This window comes from Pecten maximus, chromosome 5 (assembly GCF_902652985.1).
Source record: "Pecten maximus chromosome 5, xPecMax1.1, whole genome shotgun sequence".
NCBI classification, from domain to species: Eukaryota; Metazoa; Mollusca; class Bivalvia; order Pectinida; family Pectinidae; genus Pecten; species Pecten maximus.
The window spans coordinates 11,865,423-11,890,733 of NC_047019.1; the positions used below are offsets into that span (position 1 = coordinate 11,865,423).

At 33.9% G+C, this 25,311-nt stretch overlaps 1 protein-coding gene across 2 annotated transcripts; it reads left to right on the forward strand.

The window, feature by feature from the left end:
- Window positions 1-706: 706 nt before the first annotated feature.
- On the forward strand, window positions 707-22,511 carry LOC117327165 (ubiquitin carboxyl-terminal hydrolase Usp2-like). Of its 2 annotated transcripts, none has more exons than XM_033884017.1 (18): window positions 707-871; window positions 6,100-6,171; window positions 7,655-7,819; window positions 8,225-8,287; window positions 9,569-9,685; window positions 11,904-11,942; window positions 13,500-13,547; window positions 13,793-13,855; window positions 14,163-14,278; window positions 15,014-15,117; window positions 15,418-15,497; window positions 16,843-16,891; window positions 17,200-17,267; window positions 18,194-18,253; window positions 18,671-18,767; window positions 19,010-19,083; window positions 19,225-19,326; window positions 20,644-22,511. In XM_033884017.1, exons 1-18 carry the CDS (start codon window positions 749-751, stop codon window positions 20,848-20,850), a joined length of 1,647 nt encoding a protein of 548 aa, XP_033739908.1. In that variant the 5' UTR covers window positions 707-748; the 3' UTR covers window positions 20,851-22,511. The 2 variants fall into 2 exon arrangements, with proteins under 2 accessions (XP_033739908.1, XP_033739909.1); XM_033884018.1 differs by having other exon boundaries at window positions 15,014-15,109; window positions 15,416-15,497.
- Window positions 22,512-25,311: the final 2,800 nt, after the last annotated feature.

Here is a 25,311-nt window from a genome sequence, read left to right on the forward strand (position 1 = left end):
ACAAAACATTCGAAGCTGATTTGATTTACCCTTTGTTTTGTCCGAAAGAAACTGGACCTAGATTTGCATGGCAGGTGTCGTCGATGAAACAGAACACGCTACACATGGTTTTATTCTCCTTGTACTCTTTTTTGAAAGTTATCTTTAACAATCTACGTTTCGTTAATCCTTTCCATTCGTTTTATCGATTTGTCATCATTATAAAGAATGTGTTGGTAAATTGAGAATAGTGTGTAAGAAACATGTAGTTGGGCACACGAGAGCCAGCCTCTTATGAACGATGTGCTACATAAATGACAATAGGCAGTTACCTTGGATTTCGATAGTTGAAGATTGCATTCGCTGTTTCATGAGAAGTACCGGCAAGGTATTCTCTCGTTTTGTCCATTCAATGTCGTATCGAATATGGATATCCAAATTGCCGATAGGCAGTCTTCCATGATTTTGACAGTCGAAATCTGTGTTGGTCATTATATGTAGGCTCCACTTGTTATAAAAAAGGAAAAAAGTAGTAGAGGAAAGGTCAGTCTTCCTAAAGATCAATAAAGATCACTTAATGATAGGTGCAAAGATTTCTGGAGGGTTTCATTAAATTCTGAAGTGTTGCTCACTGGATATCCGTCTATAAACCCTCCATGTAAGTAGAGATTTGATGGCTAACAAGTCGTATTCTTTGCCATTTAAATGTTGCTTTTTTCAGGCCGATGCCGAATTGACGGAGTGTGGGCACTGTTTCTGTTTAAACTGTATGTTTGAGCTATCATCAATCGAAAAAGCAGAGAAGACCACGTTTTGTGGAATCGGATTTTGGAAGCCTTGCCGAACAGTAATTCAATTGGAAACTCTCAACAAACAAATTAAGAACATTAGGGTATGAATATTTATGTTATTTTTCGTGTTAAACTAGCATTTTTAAAACCTTTATTCATTGATTTCTATCCTTCATCTTCCAATTTAGATAAGGTTGCATTGAATTTTTATTTCATATTATTTTATTATTATCTTTTTTTGTTGAATAACATAGAACATACATAAAAAGAAAATGGACAATATTTTCATTGGTAAAAGAACTTGTCAATTCAGGTCAAATTCATGTGAAAATGTTCAGGTCAAATTTATCTGAGAAGAGCAAGAAAGTAAATTCATGCGATCGGTATTTGTTCTATAATTAACCTGAATTTGTCAAATTCAGGTCAATTTCAGATAACTTTTATTACCATGAATTTAACATGATTTTTTCCATGTAAAAATTCATCTCAATTTCTGGTCATTATTTTGTTAACCGGACTTAACATGAATTTGTTTTCTATGTGAAACTCAAGTCATTTTGATGTCAAATTTAGGCCAATTTTTAGCTCACCTGGCCCGAAGGGACAGTGAGCTAATGTCATGGCGCGGCAACTTTTCCTTTAAATCGCTTGCCAGGTTTATCATACTTTACCCGAATTGTCTTGGATAAAGGGAAACAATTTTGTATAAACGGTGGGTTTTGGATTTCAGGGGCCAGAGGAACATGGCTCAATAGGGGAAATATAACAAAATCTTTAAAATCCTTCTTCTGCTATAGGAAAGAAAAGATTCAGTCCATATTTGGTCTGAAACATCAAAGGGAGAAAGGGAACCAATTTTGTTCGGTTTATTATTGTTAATGTCCTATCAACAGCAAAGGTCATTTAAGGACGGACCAATTTTGTATAAACCGTGGCGGAGGAACGAGGCCTAATAATAGAAATAAACCAAATTCTTTAAAACCCGTCTTCTGCTACAGGAATGACAGTAGTTGGTCCTTATTTGGTCTAAAGTATCCATAGGCGAAGGGGAGCCATCTTTTATAAACCATGAGCTGGGTCCCGAGAGGCCGGAGAAGCGGAGCCCATTGGGGAATATAGAATTAACAAATTCTTTAAAATCTTTCTCTATTAGGGAAAATAAATTGAGGTGATTTCTTTTAAATCCCTACTTGTCCTGAACAAATGAATGGATTTTGATTAAATTTGGTCTTGATCATTATTGGGAAATCCAACGTTGTATAAATGGAGGGTGTTGCTCCCTTTCGGTCGGAGGTTGGGGCCCAATGACGGAACTAGAGATAACTCCTGTAATTCCCTACTTGTCCTGGATGCTTGAATGGATCTTGGGGAAACTTGGTCTGGATTATCATTGGGGAAATGATATATAATGTTATATAAACGAGGGATGTGGTTCCCTTGGAGTCGGAGGGGAGGGGGCCAATAGGGAAAATAGAGATAAATCTTTTGAATCCCTACTTGTCATGGACAACTGAATTGATTTTTTATTAAATTTGGTTTGGAGCACTGTTGGCCAAATGATATCTTATGTTGTATAAACGGAGGATCTGGAAATCATGGGGTCTTTAAGAGTTTTTGTCTTAATTACTTTAATATCCAAGTGAGTGATTCAGGCCCTCTGGGCCTCTTGTTTTGACATGAAAATAATTTCGTGCTAATTTTGCGATTTTTTTCCTGTATAGATTTGTAGCAACAACAGTGACTTCTGGTGAGGTTTTCTCATCTTAATTGTATCCAATTCGAACAGTTCCTATATTAGTAGCATAATTTATAATGAAATAAGTGAATATTTGGTGAGCAGCCATGCATGTATTTTGGCAATGAATTTTTATATTTGGATGGTGGGTGCAAAGTATATGTAAGTCGGTTCTCTTTAAAATATCAGAATTGAAGGAATGAACTTGATTGGATCTTCATGTTGAGATTGGACGGTGTTTTTATCGCGTTTACGGTGTTATGAACGCAATTAGATACAGACATATTCTATATGGCGTGTTAGCGCTATAAATTGATTACGTCTGTATACCATTGCGTTCATACCACTGTAAACGCAATAGAAACACCGTTGAATGCATATATTTATATCAAACCCATTTGTTGAAAGACCGTGCGAAGAAAAAGAAAATTCGTGATGTGTTGCGATGTGGTAACTACGGCAGTCGTGGTTGCTAAGATAATAGAGTTCCAGTGAATCAACTAAAGACAACAGTATTGTTTGCAAAATTAAAAGAAACAACTAAACATTTTTGTTAGGTTCATTTTACTTTTTCAATTTATTAATATATTCACAATCCACAATTTCCGTCTCGGATTAACTATGGTTGTCAAGCACAGCGGGTATAGTAGTGACGAGGTCGATCATTTTATAGGAAACTGTACACTTCACTTACACTCAACATGAGCTTTTTGCACTGAGACCATCGGGTGCCAGAAGAAAACACTAAAATTGAGTAGATAAGTCTTTTTGAAAATGGCGCCGTCTAGTTGACGTTCCGGTAACGTCACAAAGAGACGACGCCATGATAATGTTACTGATTCCCGCGGTTATTAATTCGCTGAGCCTTTTTCACTGCTTTACGCTCATTTTAACTTTAATTTTAGAGTTTACTAAGCTGAAGAACGGAGAAATTCAGATATACAAGCTCAATGTTCATTACAGTTGTCTCAAGACCCATTGAGGTTGATACCTATTAACTTCAACAAAACACATGATTCATTTCTTAATATTTAATTCCATCAGAGAACTGTATTTTTTAAAATATTATTTTATGGAGATATCTCAAATTTGATTCAAAGAATATCTCTATTCGGTATTCAACACTATTGCAATTACATGATTAAATATTGGATGGGAAAACAAACTCAGAGCATATGTTAAATACTTTCCCAAACACAAACTGCTTGACATGAAAAAGAAATACCCTTTTTAAGGTCAAATTGACATGAAAATTTCAACTGAATTCACATGAAGATCTTTTCAGGTCAAATTAAACCGGAGTGTACTTTCATCATAATCTCCTTAGATATTAAATTACATATTTTCTTTTCCATCAATTACCTTGGCTGTGATAGTTCGCAGAGAGTATACTCGTATTAATATCACTGATCTATTTTCAAAGAAGAATCAGGAACGATAGAACAGAAGAAAGTAGAACAAAATGAAGATATTTTCTTCATGAAGAAACATTTCAACAGGCCTACCTGTTAACATACAGTTGAAAGTGGAATCGAATCAAACTTATTTATCGCATGAATAGTCTTAATATATATGTTGCATTGTCAAAGTACTACTGCATGCAAGAGAGTTCGAAAAGGGAAAAGGAGGATAACATAACAAAGTATCAGTAAAAATATTTTTAAAAAAGATGTACAAAGGAAACACATCTAAACGGAAACCGAAAATACATACATTTATATAGTTTTCACTTCCAACTCTATTATGAGTTTATGGAAATTTAAAGACACGCATCACAATCAGCAAAAGGTATTCAAAAATAATGCACGCAAAAGGGAGACAACATATTGAATAGACATAAAGTTGGATATAAACATTGTATTAAAATATAAGCATGAGATGGAAGAGAAAAGGAGGAAAATAAAGCAAAATGTATTAGTAAAAACAAAAGAAAAGATATAGAGAGAGAGTTATTCTCCGTTGATCTTGAAAATCAGAATATCAAATAGAGATGCTTTTAGATATGTAGTATGTAATGGGTGCGTTTAAAGAAACGTAAACACTTTAGGCTCCTAGCATCACCGACGAGTCCAAGAAGAATTAAACCGGTGAATAGTGCATTCCGATTTTTTCTGACTCTATTGTATTTAAATCACGCTTTGTTCTTTTGTTTAAGGATTGATTGTCAATTTTGTTGCTTGCATGGACTGATGAAGGGAAGTGAACCTCGTGCAAATGAAGTGAACTGCGAAGCAGTTCATGTACCAGTTGCACGAGGTTCACTTCCCTTCATCAGTCCATGCAAACAACAAAATTGACAATCAATCTTTATATTTACGTTAACCAAATTAAAAACTTCGCCACCAGATTGCAAAATTCGGTCGCAACGGTGTGACGTAAGTTTGTCACTTTGTAACATTGTTATACTTATCGTACATGTGTGCACAGTAGTGGAACAGCAGACAGTCAGCTATTCTCGTCGCCAAGGCAACACAAAATATAGTCCCATACACGTTTTGAGTATTACGATGTTGATACACATAAATACGATATTTTCAAGGTAAAATGTTCATTTATAACAAATATTTATGATATTGTTTAATAAAAACAGTGCAGTGTTGACAGTAAAGTATGTGTGTGATTTGGTCACTCGAGACACAGGGACTCGGTTAAAAAAATTTAGCACAAGGTTAACGTGACGACAGCTGTTCAGTGAAATATCACAACATTTAAAAAAACATAGTTTATATAATCTCTAAAGCCTTGAAAAAATGGAATTTGTAAGGTTTTATAATTTGAATGAATGTTGGATTTTCAGTCTTTCGATTATTTATAGATGTCATACATGTATGTTACTCAAAATTTAACGCCGAACTCCTGTGACCGTATGTCATGCAGTCTAATAGCCGGGATATTCAGAGCTCCAGAAAAAGTGTGACAATGTGGATTTTAGTCGCAGGTTATCTGATGATGTACATGGTGTTCTTGAAATATTGGATTTCATTGTCGCACTGGCGTTTTGGGATGTAAATTCTGATAATAGTAAGTACAGAAACATTGATTTGAAAATCGCGGTATTGCACGGCCGGAAACTTGTGTTCTCCATATGTTTAGATTGAATCAAATTACGACAATAATGTGTCCCTGTGCTCGATATAGCATACTGCTGCTACAGTCTGTTTGTGTTGTTAAATAGTGTTAAAATTGAGGTTTATTTTCTGTGACCACTAAAATGGTATCAAGCATGGCATTCGAGATACAGCTAACGTTAGACCTACTGCGCTACGTAGGTCATGAGCTCGGTGCTATCGGCAGTTTCAGTGTTCTGTCAGATACTGTTTTCTAAACTGTCTGCGTTATACTGGCATTTTTTATTAGCACATAAAGCGACTATTTCACTTGTGTTTATATACGTTTATAACAATGTTACACTATTCACAAAATGACAGTCTGAGGCGGTACAGAACTCGATCGCCATTGTAAACTCAGTGACTGTATTCACACGCCGGCAAGAAAGTGATTCGTCTCTGAGTTTACTATGTTCATTGAGGCGGAGCGAAGTGAAATTGTAAATATTCACTATTGTATGTATTAAACGTACTTATGTGCTTTCAGGAAAACCCATCGTTTTACATTAAAGAAAAGCCTCAAAGAAGACGGTGCAGTCAATATTCATGTGGGAAGGAGGTATCATTTTCTTACATTTTTATTTCAAACTAATTCTTTTGGTATATACTTCATGCCTTGAAAGATTTTGATAAAAAATTCACAAAGTTAGAAATGACCAAAATAGAGCAAAGGTGTTCCAAATCCATGGTATTAGGGTTTCGGAGGTTGATGTCAATGTCGTCGATACTAATCCTTGCGGAATCATTACATCCTCCTGACTGAAAGTAGTAGAGAGTATAAGAATCGTAAAATGCGTTTGTAGCAAAATTTGTCAGCACTCTAGTGGCTGAATTTCCTGAGCGATTATGAATAAACGTCACACGGTTATAAGAACCACAACCTCTAAGACGAGTTTGAGATTTAGGGTTGATGGGTCAAGGTGATGCTCACCATTACAATTCATAAGTCATCAAAACTTTACAGGACCCATGCATTGTCAAATAGTAACCTTGATTGTGCACCATAATGTCTTCAACACCATTATTAAGGTAAATGGCTAAAAGGGGTTAAATTTACTAAAATCTCTTCTCCTTCAGGCCAAGATATGTTCGAATTAAAAGCTCTCCAGATATGGAGGAGTCTTAAAGTGTTTTATCAAAATTGTAAATTTCATGTTTTGGGAACTCATGTTTCCCCTTTTTAAAGAAAAGAACTCAACCAGCAGGTTCGTTTCATTTGATTTATCAATAAGCATCGAGGCTCTACCAAAATTATGAATTTCAAATCTATCATGCTCTCTTCATACCTCCCATCAGTTCCCCTTGGATAAGGTAATATTAAGTTAATGACAGTTTACATAGGAAATGCAAATTCAGACTTCTGCAAAACAGAAAAGCTTATGTGGATATTAAACCTATAGTATTGGGTGTATCACAACAGTGAAATTCCGGAAATCTGACTATAAATGTAGAGAGTTTAAAACGGAAAAGATACAGTTTTGATATGTTTCTCCAAGGACCCTGAACTCACTTGAAGGGCATTTCAGGGAGAACATTAGAAACAAAATAAAACAATTCTTCTACGGGGCTATTCAAATCGTCCTTCCGTACAACTTCTTGTTATCATTATTTCTTGAGAAATACTGGAGGGATATTTAATAAACTGTAATGGTAGATTTCCTAGTGGTCCGTAGTTTTAGCCATCAAAATGGGTCTGATTGTGGAAAAAACAAAATGGCAATATGCGACCATCTTGTATTTTCTTAGACTTCATATGTAGGCTCCCCATCTTCTCAAATGATAAAGAGGAATAAATAGAAAGAAGGGCAAAGTAGAAAGGAAATGATTCAATAATTGTGTTGCCTAGCGTAAATTTAGTTTTACTGCAATTTTGTAGTCTTTTGATACAATTGCCTTCGTCCAGGTTAAATGTTTATTGGATTTGCATCGTTTGCGATACCTAGTTGTTATTAAGGATCGATTCGGTTAAAAGGTAAATAATCGGACACGAAAGATGATTATATGAATTGATATAAATCATTTGATTATTGATATCTTTTCAGGCTGTCATTGAGTTTCGTAACTGCAGTCATTGCATGTGTGAGGACTGTGTTTCTGTGAAGGTATCAAGTGGAGAAACAATGATTTGTGGAGGTTGGTTTTATTGTAACAATGAAATTCCTACCGAGTTTGTGATGGACTACCTGCATAACATTGGAAATGTCGAGGTATTTATCTATTACGTATATTAGACACAGTGCAACTGAAATTAGTACTCCGCACGCCTTTTTTTGTGATAAGCATATCAGTCATAATGATATTTCCTTAGTTTACAGCCCAGATATAACACGAAACAAAAATATTGTAAGATGGTACGCAGAAAAGTAATAACGTCGACTTAGTAAAGGAATTTGTAGTTTAACCGCTTTAATGTTAATAAAAGAGTGCACACAACTGTTCGTATTAAGAAAATTAGTTTGACTCCAAAACGTGAAACAACGATTTTCCAGATTTCAAAATTAGCTATACTCTATCTTAAAATAAACGATATATTTTTAAGTTGGCATTCTTGCGTCTTTCACAAATATCTTTCAAGTATTTATTTACAATTGTATTTTGTATGTTAAATTCAGAACAGGACTCCAACTGGATATACTAGAGATGTATGTGACAACCCAAACTGTCCAGCAGAAAGCGTAAGAAATATTTCAGCTGTTAATCGATTTCTTGGTCTAATCAAATAACGACACGACAACAAAAAAAAGGACAAATTTATCATTTAATATAATAATGTTATTTTATACAAATTAAAAATAATAATGTGGTTTTGTTTCTATAATCTCACAGTACATTTATGGACCTAAGTGATATACATTAAATATTCCATAATTAGTTTTCGAGTTATTAAGTGTATATGTACGATTCTGTTGCCAAATGAAAATCCCTCCATTAAGATACTTAACTCAGTACAATGTTGACATTCAGACAGGGTCGTTTAAAATCTAATCCAAATATGCACTTGAAATATTTGCGTTTGTTTCAATATCAATTTTTAAAATGTTTATGACGTGTAGTTAACACAAAGCGTAATATTATTCTGAACATTTGGGGACCAACGTCATGCACTGTACATATGTTATGTACAAATGGAAGGCATAACTTTGCTATAATGTCTTCCATTTCTAACCCGTAACAAAGGGCAGTGTTGCTTATATTACTTGTGCAAAACCTGTAGACTTATACTTAAGATGCTATAAGTAATATATTGTTGGTATCTTCGGTTTGATATCAACAGGATAATATATAATAAATGTATAGGTAGATCAAAAAATATAAAGTGTAAATCTTGTAGACTAACTAAAAAGTTTACTTGGCACCACAAAAAGTCAAGGAGATTGGCATTTTCTGCACAAATGTATCAACATTACTAGTGTAAATTTATTGATAATGTTAATAGGAGGATGGTCCTAACTATAAGGGGTATTTTCCTCTTGGAGAGAGGTCTGGGGGAAAACCACACAGGTGGTCGTGTGGTACAGTTGTAACGCACTTGCCTTTCACATAGGCGGCCGGGATTCGATTCCCCGATCGGACGTGAAAAGGTTATGGGCCAACAGGAGGATACCCCGGTTTCTTCCACACTAAGACCCCTCGCACGCTTCCATTCAAGCCAACAAGCGTGATTAATACAAGTTGATACAAGTTGATATAACTGCAATTATTGTAAAATAAATAAAGTTAACAATACTTGTACTTCGGTTTCCTCCCACATCTAGCGAGATTAATATAGGTTGATATAGATTATTATATAAAGTTTACATTTAAATTAACCACCTGTAGAGGTTTCCATTTGATTTATGATATCATACACAAAGCAAAATTAAAAGGTTTATCCATATAGGCCTATAGACTGATTTGTGCATGTTTCTATGTAGTTTAGGACAATGTATCAACACGTTTCTTTAAATAAATTACAGTTACTGAAGCGAGACATTCGTCAAAGGTTTTCCTGTGAACACAAGTTATGCATTGTTTGTGTTTCGGCGCAGCGAACAAGTGGGGACGATGAGATCATATGCAAAGTTCCAACCTGTGTAAGTTGATATACTTCTCTAGTTTTTTTGTTTTTTTTTTTGTAAATGCGCGAATCTTGCCGGGATACGGCTAATTTGATTTCTTAAGTACTTTGGAAAAATTACATGTTTTCAAGTTGACACTCTTGCAGATGAATTGAACGGAATCGGAATTGATGCTCATAGGATTTGTGGTTTACGCTTCTCTGAAGATTTAGAAATATTACAAGAGTGACATCCAAATCTAATCTTGCGATGTTAATGTATACTATGATCAAAACATATATGACAGGCACTGATATCCAGTACAGTTTATGTATCTGTTGGTAGGGCGTAAAGAGTGTTACTGCTGTCGCCATAGCATGATCCGAAGAGGCGACTAAATTTTGGATCTTAACTTTTCTTTCTATTCTACGTTCTCCTTAGTAATCGCTCCCTTGATACTGCCCCTCTTTGCGTCTATAGTTGAGCGTTCGCCTTTATTTGATGAAAAAGTGTGTGGATGTACGAATTACCAAAATCTATATTCACAATTCCTTCATTACGTGTTCAATCGTCCCCTGTTGTGTAAAACAATTATAAAAGAAATTGCATTTAGTGCAAGATAAATTGATATTGTCACTTTCTACATTATTGTCGTTTCTGATCATTCGATATATGAATAGTATTCATATAAATAATAGCCGATGATACATTATTACATGTTCTTTCTTTTCAATTGGAAATATCCAACGTATACTTGACGTAGTGTTTGAGTTCTCGTGCAAATTGAAATTGAACTACAATCCAGCTAAAAGTTCAATATTACGGATCAGTAATAGTCTTAGAAAAAATATTCCGAAAATCGAGTGCAAACTAGGTGAACAATCAATCGCCTGGGTTTCTCAAAAGGAATATGCAGGAATCACGCTTACCTCGGGTCTGCAATGTGATGAATATATTAAATGTTACTGCGCAAAGGGACGGCGATCTTTAAACGCGCTGATAAGTGTTGGGATTCACGATGGTGGCATGAATCCACTTATTAGTTCCAAGCTTATCTCATCCGTTGTTCAATCGGGAAGTATGTATGGTTCAGAACTCTGGTGAGATCCAACATCGAAATCGCTAAAGAAGCTCTGCATTACACAAATATATGCGGCACGAAGACGCCAGGGATTCGAGAAAACGTCGCCATCTTTAGTTACTACCCTTGCAATTGGATTAACTGACATTTGTAGAGAAGTCAAACGGAAAAGCTCATGTTTTGGAATAAACTGTGCTTGTCAAGCAATACGTTTGTCTTGGAAATGCTTTTTGTCGTTAGGCTATGCACGTTTATATTTAGTGGAAAACTACCAAGTCCTTAAAGTTTTATACACGACTTGTTTACCATTGTTTCAAATTTGGCATATCGGCAAGTATATTCGACTATGTATTTGAAGGTTTCCGCCCTCCTCGCGCATCATGGGGTTCCTTCTGCAAACAAGTTCATGACTTTTACCACATAATATGGCTTAGTGATATTGAGGCTTCAGTCCCATTAAGAACTTATACTTCTATTCACCGTTGACATGGCCCTAACCCCTTGTGGGTTTTTAGTAAGAAGATTCCAACGTATACATTTACATGGAAGTAAGGAGAACTTATAATGCTTTCGTACATATCGCCATGAAAAAGAGTCAGTAACGTGTAAATTGTGTGGAAAGCGTATAGAAAATATATCCGTTCACTTCCTTGTACAATGTCCAGGTCTATTCAATAGTCGGGACAAGCTATTTGACACTCTCGTTAATTCTTTAGGTGTTGGGTCTTCTTTGATAATCTGGAAGACCATCAGAAATGTGACTTTATTCTCGGAAGCAAGAACGATATCATACTCATACGATGAAGAAAGATGGTCCACTCTGATGTTAAACATTACAAAATATGTACATAATATGATATATGAAATGAACACCTTACTGGATATGTAAAACAAATGACATACAGCTGAACATGTGAATCTCTGTTTCAGAGGAAATAAAGGATGTCTGTCTTTCTGTCTGTCTATTGTCACTTTCCGCATTATTGTCGTTTCTGATCATTCGATATATGAATATTATACTGGATATGTAAAACAAATGACTTACAGCTGAACATGTGAATCTCTGTTGCAGAGGAAATAAAGGATGTCTGTCTTTCTGTCTGTCTATTGTCACTTTCCTCATTATTGTCGTTTCTGATCATTCGATATATAAATATAATTTATATTTTTCAGGCATCTTCAAAAATAAGACAGACCGACTCAGAAATAGCTGTGAGTAACAAGGAACTTTATTTGGAAATGACAAATGTTTGATACGTATAGAGTTATTGTAATCAGACCGAATTCGATCTGCTTGACTCCATCTAGTAAGGTGTTGCTAGGATAGTTACAGCTATTAGATAGTGTCAGATTTTTTCTCAACTCATTTCCATTGGCAAAATCATTGCAATGTAGAGGTTGTTATTTCAATTTATTTCATTTTTAAGAAACACCAGGTCAAATTGAGTTTTTGACGTCATACTCATTGTACCGTCACTTTCCCAAATGTAAATTCCCTGCTATCAAGATGAATATAATGCGATCCTGTCCTTTTTTACAAACAAGTTTCATATTTAATATAAAAACTAAGGACTCGGTTAATATGATGTTATATCAACCAGTAGACTTCGCCCTCAATTAATATTTGAGGGCGATTTATATTACCAGGTCGATATAACACCAAAATTACTTTACCAAAGTTTTATAATTGATAAATATATATTTACTATTTTGAATAGATATCCTTAAAATGTAGATAGAGACAATAGCATAAACTATTTCTTGAGATAACTAACCATGATACTCCAAATTAATGGTAGACATGCACTTTTGAACATATTATTATTGTTGACTGTTGTCCGTAACTCAAAATACTCAATGCGATGCAACCCATTGTTATGTGTATACTCCTAACAGCACGAACCACAGGCATCACCTGTGGTCGTCCAATAAGTACACAAAGCACACATTTATTGGACAGTTACAGGTCAATTATTGGACAGCTACTGCTAAAATTATGAATGAGCACATATGTTAGACAATGAATAAACCTCGCAATATCTGCAATGGAATGACATGAAATGTTAAAATAAATACAGTATAGAAGGTTTGATTCACAGAACACTTTTTTAAAAAACATGCAGAGTATTTTATAGGAAAAAACTCTCATTTCCTGTGTTAACTCAACAGATACAGAACAACCCAATAACAACCAAAAGGGGAATATGTTGTACGTAAGATATCAGCCTCAAACTGCATGTTATGTAAAATAATTGGAATTCTGTGGCGCTTATTTTACAAATTCAAAAGTACCGGGCTTGTACAGATATGAGACACCTATTCAAAGAACCAGTACTTGTATAAACTTTAACCGTTTCTATCAAAGCATTTCTGGCAATAGATCCGACTCATCAAATCGAGTTTTCAAATACAATATCATTAATAAATGATCGTTTCATTTGTGTAGTTACTCAATGTTATCCAGTATTTCCAACAAAATATGTGATAATTTTCGCAATGGATCTAAAATTCTAGTTGTATCCGTTAAACATCATTCTTCCTAATATACAGTGACATGACGATTAATGTAAGTAAATATGTGTAAACTACGTTATCAACACAAAGCAAGAGGGGAGATTATGCTATAAATTGATACTGATATATCACTATCAATGAAGAAAATATATCTTTTTTATAATCTTTATTATGAAACATTTTTTGAAATGAAGTTATAAGTAGGATGTATTTTGATTATACTCCAAAGACTGATACATTTTTATATTTATATAGGGAATACCAAACATTGGCCTCACCTGTTACGCTAGCTGTGTGCTGCAAGTAAGTATGTGGTTTAATTAATTAACCCAGGGTGATATTTATTCTTTAGCATGGATAACATTTAGTACGTACGTACTTTGACAGATTGCCGATTTGTGTCGTGCTTTAGTTTCTAAATTATTCTCACAGAAGAACATTACTGTTCTACAATGCTGTAATCAAAGCTTGCTGTACAATGCAGTTCCGTAGACTGTAGTCAGTTTATGTTACAACACGGTTTTGTAACAATACGTTGTTTTTGTTAGGTACTCGCCCAGACTCCGAGATTCAATGATAGCTTGCGCACATACTCTCCGGACAGTGACAAGGTAAAACACACATACACTAAAAATTCTCTAATTGTTTCACTTTAAGAGGAACTTCTTTTTATTTTGATAATATCTTATACCCGATGGTGTAAAGGTTACAATTTTGATTCTTGTTAATCTTCCTTGGATCAAAATACCATAGAATGTGAAATTGTGAGAAAATATATATTGCAAGAAAAAATATATTGTGATTCCTACTCGGCGGTAAATTTCAATAGCGATAAGTTAATCACACATATATATCTTAGTATTAACATACTGACTAATTGATATTATAAGTAGTATGTCTTCATCGTCTATGATATAGGATGACGTGGAAACAATGTTGAAAGAACTTCTTAAAAGTGTCAATGATGTATCAGGAAGGGAATTTTATGTCAACTGGAATTTGATGCAACGGCTTATGCGAAAAATATTCCAAATGTAAGTCCGATTTTTCTTCCTGCCATTGCTGATTTTTATAATCAACGCTGTATATTACATGGCCATTCAGAATAAGGTTATTTTTGATAGCAGAGCTACAGGCAGGCATCAATTTTAGAGCTTGTTAAAATATTCATATTCACTACCAGCAAACGAAAAAAAAATCATGTCCAATTCAAGTAGATGCAATACCGAATAAAATAGCGAAAAGGGAGAGATAAAAGAGATTTATTACATTTTTACCAGTGAAATATCAAAACTTTTAACTTAATAAAAACTTATATCATCACTGCTTATATCATCGAAATGGTGATAGCTATTTTATCTTTGGTAAAAGAGACAAATCGCTTTCTATTTACTGTCTTAAAATGATTTTTCGGCTGGGATGCTAATGAATGAGAGGTAGAAAAAATGGTTAGTTTGTTGAATTTCTGCAATATATGTTGATAAAACACCCATTTGATAAACAGTTATGCAAGCAAAGCTTACTGGCTTTTCATGTTGTCAAGCGAAACGTAATAAGGATACAGCGCAACAGACTATTCTTCTGATTTCTGCACTTTTTAGACGAATACATTTTTTCTTCTTTTTTCTTCTTCAAAATAATGAATGAAAAGAAAACTGAAAATTATCGATATTCTATCATGCTCGTGAAAGTATGTTATACTCAACGGGAAATCGTTCACTACCCTCTATAGATGCCATTGTTCAAAACTGATGAAGACATTTTTTCAGTGACCGATCATTTCGCCAGTACCAGGAGAACGATTGCCATTCATTCATTATGGCCTTATTCAACGCATTAATGAAAACAGAACAAGATCACAAGAAACAGAAAGGTATGATATTTAAATCAGTGGTAATAGACCGCCATCACAAAGGCCAAAGGTCTGGTCGATTCTATTCCGCGCAATAGAAAACATCAATTATGATTTCTTTATGAGTAAATCTCTATATCTTATTAATATATATGTATCCAAAGATATAGGACCAATACGAACTCCCTGTACCAATGAAAAAACTACCACCAAGAAACAATCTTCTTAACTTTGCGGTGGATGCATTTTTTTTACTAAAACTGCGATGTACTTAGAGACAAATTCAAGAAAGACAATCGTATTTATTTATCTTATATTCAGATGTAGGAAACTCATTTCTTGACGGACCAGACCCAGATGACGACAGTGGTACAGGGAAAGGGACAGAAAATATTACCAATGTAAGCTATTGCCAAATCGATTTCAGAATCACAAGTATTTGCTTTACATGCCGCACAGTAAGTACTTGTAAATATGTAGGTTATAAACGCGGATTATACACTAACATTGAGAAATAAAACTCCGTACCTGCACTATCTGATGCTAAAACGCATGGATGACCGGGGGCTGTTAGCCAATATGGACCCTTTGGTGCGTATCCCATTAGTGGAAAGAATAACATCATGGATGCTTGATAATTAGATTTCCTTGATTATTCATTATGAAAAACAGCAAATTACGACTATATACCAAAAGATATAACATTAACATATTGTCCTTCAAATAATGAAACTTTTAACCTTCAGATAACAATAATGCTATAATGCCAAAGTTTGTCAGCGCTCCTTGCGGCATTATTCTTTGAGGAATTTTCATCAAACTTCACACAATGATACGGGACAATATTATGTCTTTCAAGTTTGAGATTCAACGTCAAGATCACTGTTATTATGTTAAGCGGGGGCCGGTAGAAGACATAAATAGCTTTAGCAATATCCAGTATGATTGTTGAAATAAAATTCGTTGACTTTGAAAATTAATAATTAAGAATTTTCATACAGGATTGGAATGTCCAAAATTCACACTGTGATTTTTTTTCTCGAACCTTTTAACCTGAGATAAGGGAGAAAAAAAGCCTTAGGTCGATAATCAAGTAGAAAAGTTAAAATGAATATAAAAAAGACGTTAAAATTTTACATTGAAAAAACATTCTATCAAGTCATCATTATAGCATCTTCGCTATCCAAGGGTTACTCTACGCTAAGCTCCATGTGAAATGGAGCTTAGCGTAGAGTAATTAACCCTTGGTTAGCGAAGATGTCATTATAGAAGTTGCGCACAGAAGTGCAAATGACATTGTTTTTGTATATCACTCTTTTAGGATTTGAATTACACACCAAATATCCCATGATTAAGGTAAAACAAATAGATTTAATATTTGTCTCATCTTCGAATGAAAGAGGAAAGCATTTCAATGCGTAAGTTTTACTGATTGCAAATCGTTCAAAACCAGTAAAGGGGGAGGGGGGACATAGCTTTCTTTTTAAAAAAGTTCTAGTTATACAAACAAAACTGTATATAACAATGAATGCAAATGATCAATCAACTGATAGTTCCTGAATTTAGCATAGCCGAGTAAACATACATAACTTCAAAACAAGATGTGCTCATGTTATGAGATGAGGGTGTTAGGGTGTTACATTGCCCTTACAATGAACAAAAAAGTTGTACCATTTACCCCTAATACACTTATTGCGCTGAATCTTGATATTTATATATACTTAATTTATCTTTTTCCGCCGAAAGGATGGCAGACCAAAAGCGGAAGCTGATATAGGAAACACCACAGGAAAAAGTAAGATCGTTTATTCAATCACATATCCTTTATTATTGTTATTGAGATGTATTTGAATTTAAAAAAACTTTTTTTTTAATATTTTAAAATATGATTGAACTCATTGACATAACGCGATACTATATTTAGCTGGGGCCTTGTATTAAAGGCACTTTTAATATATTCCGCTTTATCATTCACGATTCTCTTACGATATAATTATCCTATTACAGTAATTATTGCATTTAGTGTATGTTCATGTAGTTATTTATTTTGGAAGAATAGTTTGAAATGAAAAGAAAAAAACTTTTTTTTTTTTTTTTTTTTAGGTACCTGTCCTACCGCACTCTTTGAAAGTCGTCTTACAAGTCAATTTAAATACAGCAGTTGTACCGACGTATGTTGAATACTTTTTGTCATCTTTTTACCAATACAAAACAGGGGGAAATGAAAATGTTAATAATGTTGCAGACAAAAGACAGATATCACTAACAAACACCACAGCAGATCTTTTCCACCCTAACTGTTGCAGTAGAAGACGCGTTACAAGTAATTTTCTGACATTATGATAAAACTAATGACTCCGAATTTCCGTTGAATATCACCTAGAATGATTTTTATTTGTTCTCATAGAAATGCGCGGCTGCAACTTAGCACAAACTTATTAGCTACAGTATATATTCTATTTAACGGAACTACTATTGAATGCCCAATATACAGTATCATATCAATTTTATTTCCAATACCTTGAAATTAAGTGTTAATTTGATTATTTTGAATAGATCGAAATTGTTTTATCAGATAATCAGACTGTTAAGCATTGAAATCGCTCGTTTAATATTCGTATGTATACGTCACTGGTGTAATAAATCATGCGGCGTTTTCATTGGCAGCAAAAGTACTTCTATTGTGACGTCATAATATGGACAATGGGGTGACGTCATGAATTGTTTATAGCGCAAAATATTTCAATTTTGCAACATTTAGAACAGCCGAAATGGGTCATGTGGTACGAAACATATTATCACGAAGTTTAATCGTTTAATAAAATCTCATGAAAAGAAGGCTCATTTAAGATCTTTTGAATATATATTTACAATGTACATATATGTATGACAGTAAAATGGAATATTTCTTTTGTTTTTAAGAAAAGAGACCTTGAATGTATATATTCCAACACGCAACTCGGAATGAGTTTAATATCAATTTGGCTTTATGGAAATATTCAATGATGCAAATGTTCAATCTAACACATGAAAGATATGCATATGCTTTTGAGTATGAGAGGAATATTAAACTGATTATTGCTGCTTTATTTTGCAGACGGAAAATGTTGATGATCAACTGTTTTATAGTCTCCTGTTACCAGCTGTTGTTGAAGTGGTAATTAACAAATTGGGTTCCTTATTTAATGATGAATTAAATCATAGACTAATCATGACATTCAACATCGAACAAATATATATACATTTGTGTTATATATGGCTTCCAAGTGAAGGAACAACGAATATTTGCACGCGAACCAAATTTATTTAAACCAATAAATGATGTAATATAAGCCATACATTGTTTTACAATGCCCCTTTGACCCATTTGAGATACTGAAATACATTTAAATTGCACGCAAGGTATGACTATATACCTAATTAATACCGAAAACGAAAGGAAGCATAAACATCCTAAAGTTGCGTAAGAAACATATAGTCGGAATTACATTTAAATTCTTTTTTTTTTTTTTTAATCTGGCTGGTTACAAAAATGACAATGCTTGTTACATGCAAGATTACATCATTCTTACAGAAATCCATTGCTGAAGGACTGGACTTGTATTTCAAAAGTGAAGAATTTCCAGACAATATGTTACCATGTAGGAAATGCAAAACCCAGAACGACAGAAGTAAGAATATAGACTACTTATTAGTTCTTTATTGTTATAATCAGAATGTCATTGTTTTATTATTTTGTTTTCACTCTTCATGATGAAGATGCCAACTACCAAAAGTCCAGAGATGGTCAAAAGACATGTATAATCATCATTACACACAAAACATATGTTATTGAGCAAGTGAAAGGTATAATGCTTAGAAGTTAATACGAATTGATTTATCATAATGAATAATATATGTGTTTGTCATTAAGCGACCACAACTCGAACTCTTCTAGTGTCTAAAGCTCCAGACATGTTGATGATACAGCTGGCACGTTTTCGCGAGGTAAGTCTGTAGTTAAATATAACAACTGGAATCAATAACTTGAAGCTTACAGATGATTTCCCCGCACATAATAGAACTATCCTTGGGTGTTCTTTAACGAATAAAAAACAAAACAAAACAAAAAACACTCTTTTATTGAAGGTGACATACTTTGATGATCATTACAAGGAATTGGAAAAGACGGATCATCAAGTGAAGTTTGAAGAAACATTGACAATCAAGAAAGCTTACACAATGGACAAGGTATAGTAGTTTAATTAGGTCATCGCCAGCCGTGTTCTGTCTGCTGTCTGCCGTGCGTAAACTTTTCACATTTCAAATTTCTTCTCAAATTCCAACAGTTGGTCCTGACAAAATGTTGTTATTTTTTCGGGTCGTTCCGAAATCCAAGATGGCCACGATGTCAGCCATTTTGAAAAAAACACATTATAAACCTCTATTCCGGTTCCACTCGTAGCATTGAGCTGGAAATTAGTGAGGATGTTGAGGAAGGGGGGCCAATAAAGTGTTGTTGTAGTTTAACATCGTAAAAACTTTCAATTGGCAGCCACAGTCGCCAGTTTGTACAATTATTGCATAATCAGGGTTTTCCTGAACCACATCTATTTCAAACCTGTTTCACCAGCAAGATTTAGCTCTTTATTACCTGAAATGATCCTGATGGGCCTGACCAAGTGTTGGTGCTTTTTGGGTCTGTCCAAAATATAAGATGGCCGCCATGGCAGCTGTCTTGAAAAACACACTTTTCAAACTTCTTGTCCAGTTCCACTGGTGCATTGAGCTGAGAACTGGTGGGGATGTTAAGGGAGGGGAGCCAACAAAGTGATGAACCAACAAAGTGTTATAACATAACTGCCCAATCATGTTTTTCCTCAATAACGGCTATTTCAAACTTCTTCTCAAATTCCACAAGTGGGATCTAAATCTAAAATCTTTTACATGACAGCCACGGCGACCACTTTGTAACATGATTGTGCTTTTCACCTATGGGGTTCAGCTCAAACTTACCCGAAATGATCCCGAGATGGTCCTGATCAAGTGTTGTTGTTTATCGGGTCGGTCTGAAATCTAAGATGGCAGCCATGCATGGCCAACAGTGCCACTTTACTTGGTACAGAATCTGTGTACTGCAATGGTAGTAGGGACTTTAGTTTGAAAAAATGTAATATCAACTTGAAAGTAGGTCAGGATCATTCATTTAAAGAAACTCGGTAGCCCTTAACTCAGGCATGCAATAATCATAATACCAGGACTTGGCTTATTGGTTATTAAGAAGTCTTTTTTAAAATATTTGCCTTTTTGACCTCAGTGACCTTGAATGAACTCAGTAGTCCACACAGCATTCTACATCTCCCCTGTGACCTTCGATATGACTCAGAAGGGATCTTTTCTTTACTGTTTCTAATAGATGTACTGAAAATGTTCAAATGACACTCGTTTTATTTTCCCAGACAAGTTTGATGGCTTAAACGAGTCATTGTCCTAGACATGGCGTCATCGTGTTTCTTTCCCTTTCAATATGATAAATTAAACTGTATTCCTATGTACGTTTGGTTACAGAAAGAGTTGGAGTACGAGCTATATGGAGTCGTTTTACATAGTGGCAATATGCATGGTGGTCACTACACCTCGTGTGTGAGGAACCTGAAAAGCAAGAAATGGTATTCCTGTAGCGACTCAAGCGTCCGTGAGATGCCGGAGAAATCATTGTTACAACCAAGGGCCTTCAGTAACGCATACCTGCTCTTTTATAGCAAGAAAAAGTAAATATATTAGCTTCAAACTTTGAAATCAAGCAATTCCTTCTGACTAAACTAAATTAAAAGCACAAAGAGGAGAAATAAAATTCGTTCACAAATGAAAGATACATCTGCAAACAATGTTGAGTAATAACTGATGGTAGCAAAATTGACACGATTTCTATTTCAACAAAGAATGATTTGGAGATCTGTTTGTTGATACCAGTGATTTCTTAAACTCAGTTGAAGGTTGTTTGTATACCAAGCGTTATTGTATCCAGTGTGAGGTATAACTTCATTATATTATATTATTGCCGTTTCGTTCATATGTACAAATATTTTTAATTTCATTGACGTCATGCAGTTTGGATTTTTTTTTAAAATCTTTTAAGGTGGGTTTTTTTCATCGTTAATTTATAGCAAAGGTCAAATTGAGCTTCTATGAGATTGCAGACTTTGATATTTGAAATATGAAATTCACTGTCCCATTTTGTATATTCATCCAAATTATATTTATTTAACCGTTCACTCATTACCCATTTAATTGCTTAAGTTCAGCATACACACCGATTTGAAAATAATCTATGTACATAAAGATGGTGTATTTTGTAGATTTGCCTCCAAATCCATATATGAAAACTCTTTTCAATTCCGGTGATTCGAAAGCGCTATTTAGCTATTTGAAAAACATCGATCTATTCTATAGACTTTGAAAATATATTTATGTACATGAAGATGATTATTTTGTATGTTTTACTTCAAATTCACCAGTTTTGGTTAGAGGTACATATATCATGAAATGATAGCCATCATAATTTACCAGCGATCACGTGATATCCGGGATCTGTCACTTAGGTCTTAATCTAAAAAAAGAAACGTTCCGAAAGCAGACGAAAGAATAGAGCGGATAACTTTTTCATTTCTGTGTTTATAACTACATCAGCACGAGTCGTAAATTGACAGAAAAAACGCAAATCCCAAATCGTTTTAGCCATGATGTTGAATCAATCATTTTTCAAGGTCAAAGATGAGGATGTACCAATCCAAGCATGTCTGCAACTGATATATTTGTATATAATAGAAATGTTAAGCATATATTGTTTACATATTTAAACAACAATAATACAATGTATTTGCCTTTCTTTTTTTCAAATAACAATTCATCTAAATATTAATGCATTCATACTAATATACCAGTTTGTATGAAACATATCATACAAGGAATTTTGTCGTAAAAATCTATGCACAATGGAGATTTAAACAATGCCTTATGTGATAGAATTTTAGGACAAATATTCATACTTATCGACCAACATTGATATTGATGTTAGCTCGATAATATCATTTTACTTATCGTTTTGATATTTCGCCTTTAGGCCCTGGCGTTTTAAATTGCTTACAAATCAATGTTTTATAGTATTCAATTAAAACTTAGATTCTACTTAAGATTTTATTGGACATTTTCATATAATATGCTTGGAAATTGCGACATCCATCGAGAAAGTGTTAACATGTAATAAACAGGCAACTTATCGTGCAAAACAATGATTTGATATTGACATGATGTGTAAGAAAATATGTCTTATTGCATTTTATTACGCCTGAACACAATCTGTAATAGGAAGGAGTAATTATACCCCCGCATCGAAGTTAGGGGGGTATACTGGAATCAGGTTGTCTGTCCGTCCGTCTGTCTGTAGACGCATTTTGTCCGGACAACTCCTCCTAAACCGATGGGCCAATGCCGATGAAACTTCACACGAATATTAATGATCATGTGTAGATGTGTATGCCACTTTATTTTCTCAAAATTATGGTTGCTATGGCAACTGGTCATAATAGACATGCTTTGTGATAAGAACCATAACTTTAAGTTTGTCCGGACAACTCCTCCTAAACCGAAGGGCCGATTTCAATGAAACTTCACACAAATATTAATGATCATGTGTAGATGTGCATGCCACCTTTTTTTCAAAATTATGGTTGCTATGGCAACTGGTCACAATTTTACTGGGTTATCTTAGTTAGCCTCCAATTAACAGTTCCAATTCACTATTGACTTGTGCAGATTGCGGGGGTATTAGTCAGCCATCTTGGCGACAGTTCTAAAAATGTCCTGCTTAGGCCGGGCCTCGTACTACACTGAAACGACTTCGACCATTCCTGCTAGCCAGAGCTGTAGTAAGTATACATGTATGTGATATCATAAGGTGACCGTATAATCTCCAATTTTACTGATGTATTATTTCGCTGATTGTTTGAGTGTATTATAGTATTCCAAGTTTTTGTTTCACGATCGATATAGAATGATATGCTTTTCAGTGTGGGAATTGATTAATATATCTAGCGTGTAGCAATTTGAGGTATTTTGTCATTGTATTATAAGGCTCTTTTTTCTAATGAATAAGATATAGATATTCAGTCGTCAAAAAGATATTATTTTATGAATTATTTTACTTGGTGTGTAGGGTACATTGCGCAATAATCTTTAAATCCCCAATATACACAAAAAATCGTGGACTAAAATAGTATATTTATATAGTTAAAATTAATTTATGTGGGATATATTGAAGACGATAATTTACGTTAGTATTGATAGAACAACGAATAAAATTAACACTTTGTTAACATGCATCCATTTTAATTAAATCGATGCCGAACCGAAGTCAGACCATTCATTAGGCGTGAGCGTTTCCGTTACGGAATTCTGAAAATAATGTCTAGATGTAACTGACGAATGACTGTTTTGTCATAATATCGTATAGTGTATATAAACTGTAGGTCTCACATCAATTATTTCTTAATTTTTCCAATTTGTTTTAGTTGCATGTTTGAATATCAATGTTGCATAATCACCCAGTGGATATTTTCCCACTTTGGTTGTTAAAAGTAATTAAACCTGTAGTTCCTATTGTACATTTTGCATTGTGTATTTCGTGATGAACTTAGAAATATTGCTGATTGTATTCGGTATCTTCAGCGGAAAATGTACTGAAGCATGTTATTCTATTCTGATTGAAGAATTTAAAAGTTGACATCATTTCGCTATCGGGATAATACCTAGATGTGTGTTTTAAGTTTGTTTGTGAATGTATATCTGTATTATGTTTTATTCAATTTTAGAATTAACCGGTAATTTAAACACATTCTGTATACTCATGTTTAATGTTAATAAGCTATTTGTTATTTGTTATATTTTTAATGTGTGTATCTTTATTTTATATTGTAATCGTGTACAGAAACAAATAAGATAGTTTTATTGTCTCCTGAGACAGAGATCAAAGTAATAATTTGCAAATAAAGAGTGTTTCACTTGTAGTAAATTGTGATCTTTCACAAAAAATATATTTTCATAGTTAAATAATAATCTTATATATATATATATATCTATTCAATATAATATTTGTGTAGAATGGACGTTACTTTTTCTATTGATTAATAGGAATGAAAGATACAAACGTACTTTATTCCTTCAAGTTTTTAAATCAATGATATTAATTCTCCTGGCGAAGACAGAATAAAGATCAACATCTTATCAGAAGCAAGGCATCATGACGTCTACATGATGTGCGACTTCATTATTTGAATCCCCTCAATATTTCCTTCTTCCGGCTAATCTCAGACTGACAAAACAATCAACGGAAATATATGTATATGAATGCACTTTCATATCGATGATATGTATGCATTATGATAATGCTGTTTCAGGTATTGTATAATAGTCGAAAGCTTTCACTTAAAAATATTTAAACTTATTCTAGCATTACGCGATTAACCAAGCATACTTTTTGATGGGACACAATTTAAAAAAAATGTGAGTAGGAATATACATATTATCTAAAGCGTCAGGAATGTCTTTAGACAAAACAAACCTTTCTTATTTCATAAGACTTCATAAAATCAAGTACAACTGAAATAATAAGCAATACAATATACAAGGGTGTAATATATTAAGTCGTGTCCATTCAGTTATATTTTATGAGTGGTATGTATACAAGTTTCTTCCTATATCATTATCCCAGTTTCGTTGATTACATTATACATTATATTCATATGATGTACAATTAATTCTACCACAATTGGTAGCTATTATTCAACTTCCGTGGCATGAGATAATCATTACAACTGTTGAATAGCATTCAGTTTATACCGCACTTGGAATTAAACTCTAAACTGTTAACGCATTTTGATTGGTCGAGGTGGTGACCTTCAAACGACACTTTTTTGATCACGTGATTTAACGCAGTTGCTTTAGTCATATTTCAATATATATATATATATATATATCTAGATGTCTATAAATTTATTGCTTTGAAAATAATAAGCTTGATTATCAGTTCTGCAAATCATATCCTTACACCACACCTGATATTGTGAAAAGAACACACGTTGACACAAAGCAGGTCAATTTGTCCTCCGAAGAGCTTTGGTATTTTGGTAGAAAAATGTGACAAACTCATGGTTGTTGTATATGGTATATCCTTACCTC

What these genes read in the sequence shown, in the direction of transcription:
- LOC117327165 (XM_033884017.1), top strand. Translation starts at nt 749, where the DNA reads ATGTTTGAGCTATCATCAATCGAAAAAGCAGAGAAGACCACGTTTTGT. An exon ending in ACGCTAGCTGTGTGCTGCAA is followed by an intron (nt 13,548 to 13,792) that starts GTAAGTATGTGG and finishes TGTTTTTGTTAG; the next exon opens with GTACTCGCCCAGACTCCGAG. An exon ending in ACTCTCCGGACAGTGACAAG is followed by an intron (nt 13,856 to 14,162) that starts GTAAAACACACA and finishes TCTATGATATAG; the next exon opens with GATGACGTGGAAACAATGTT.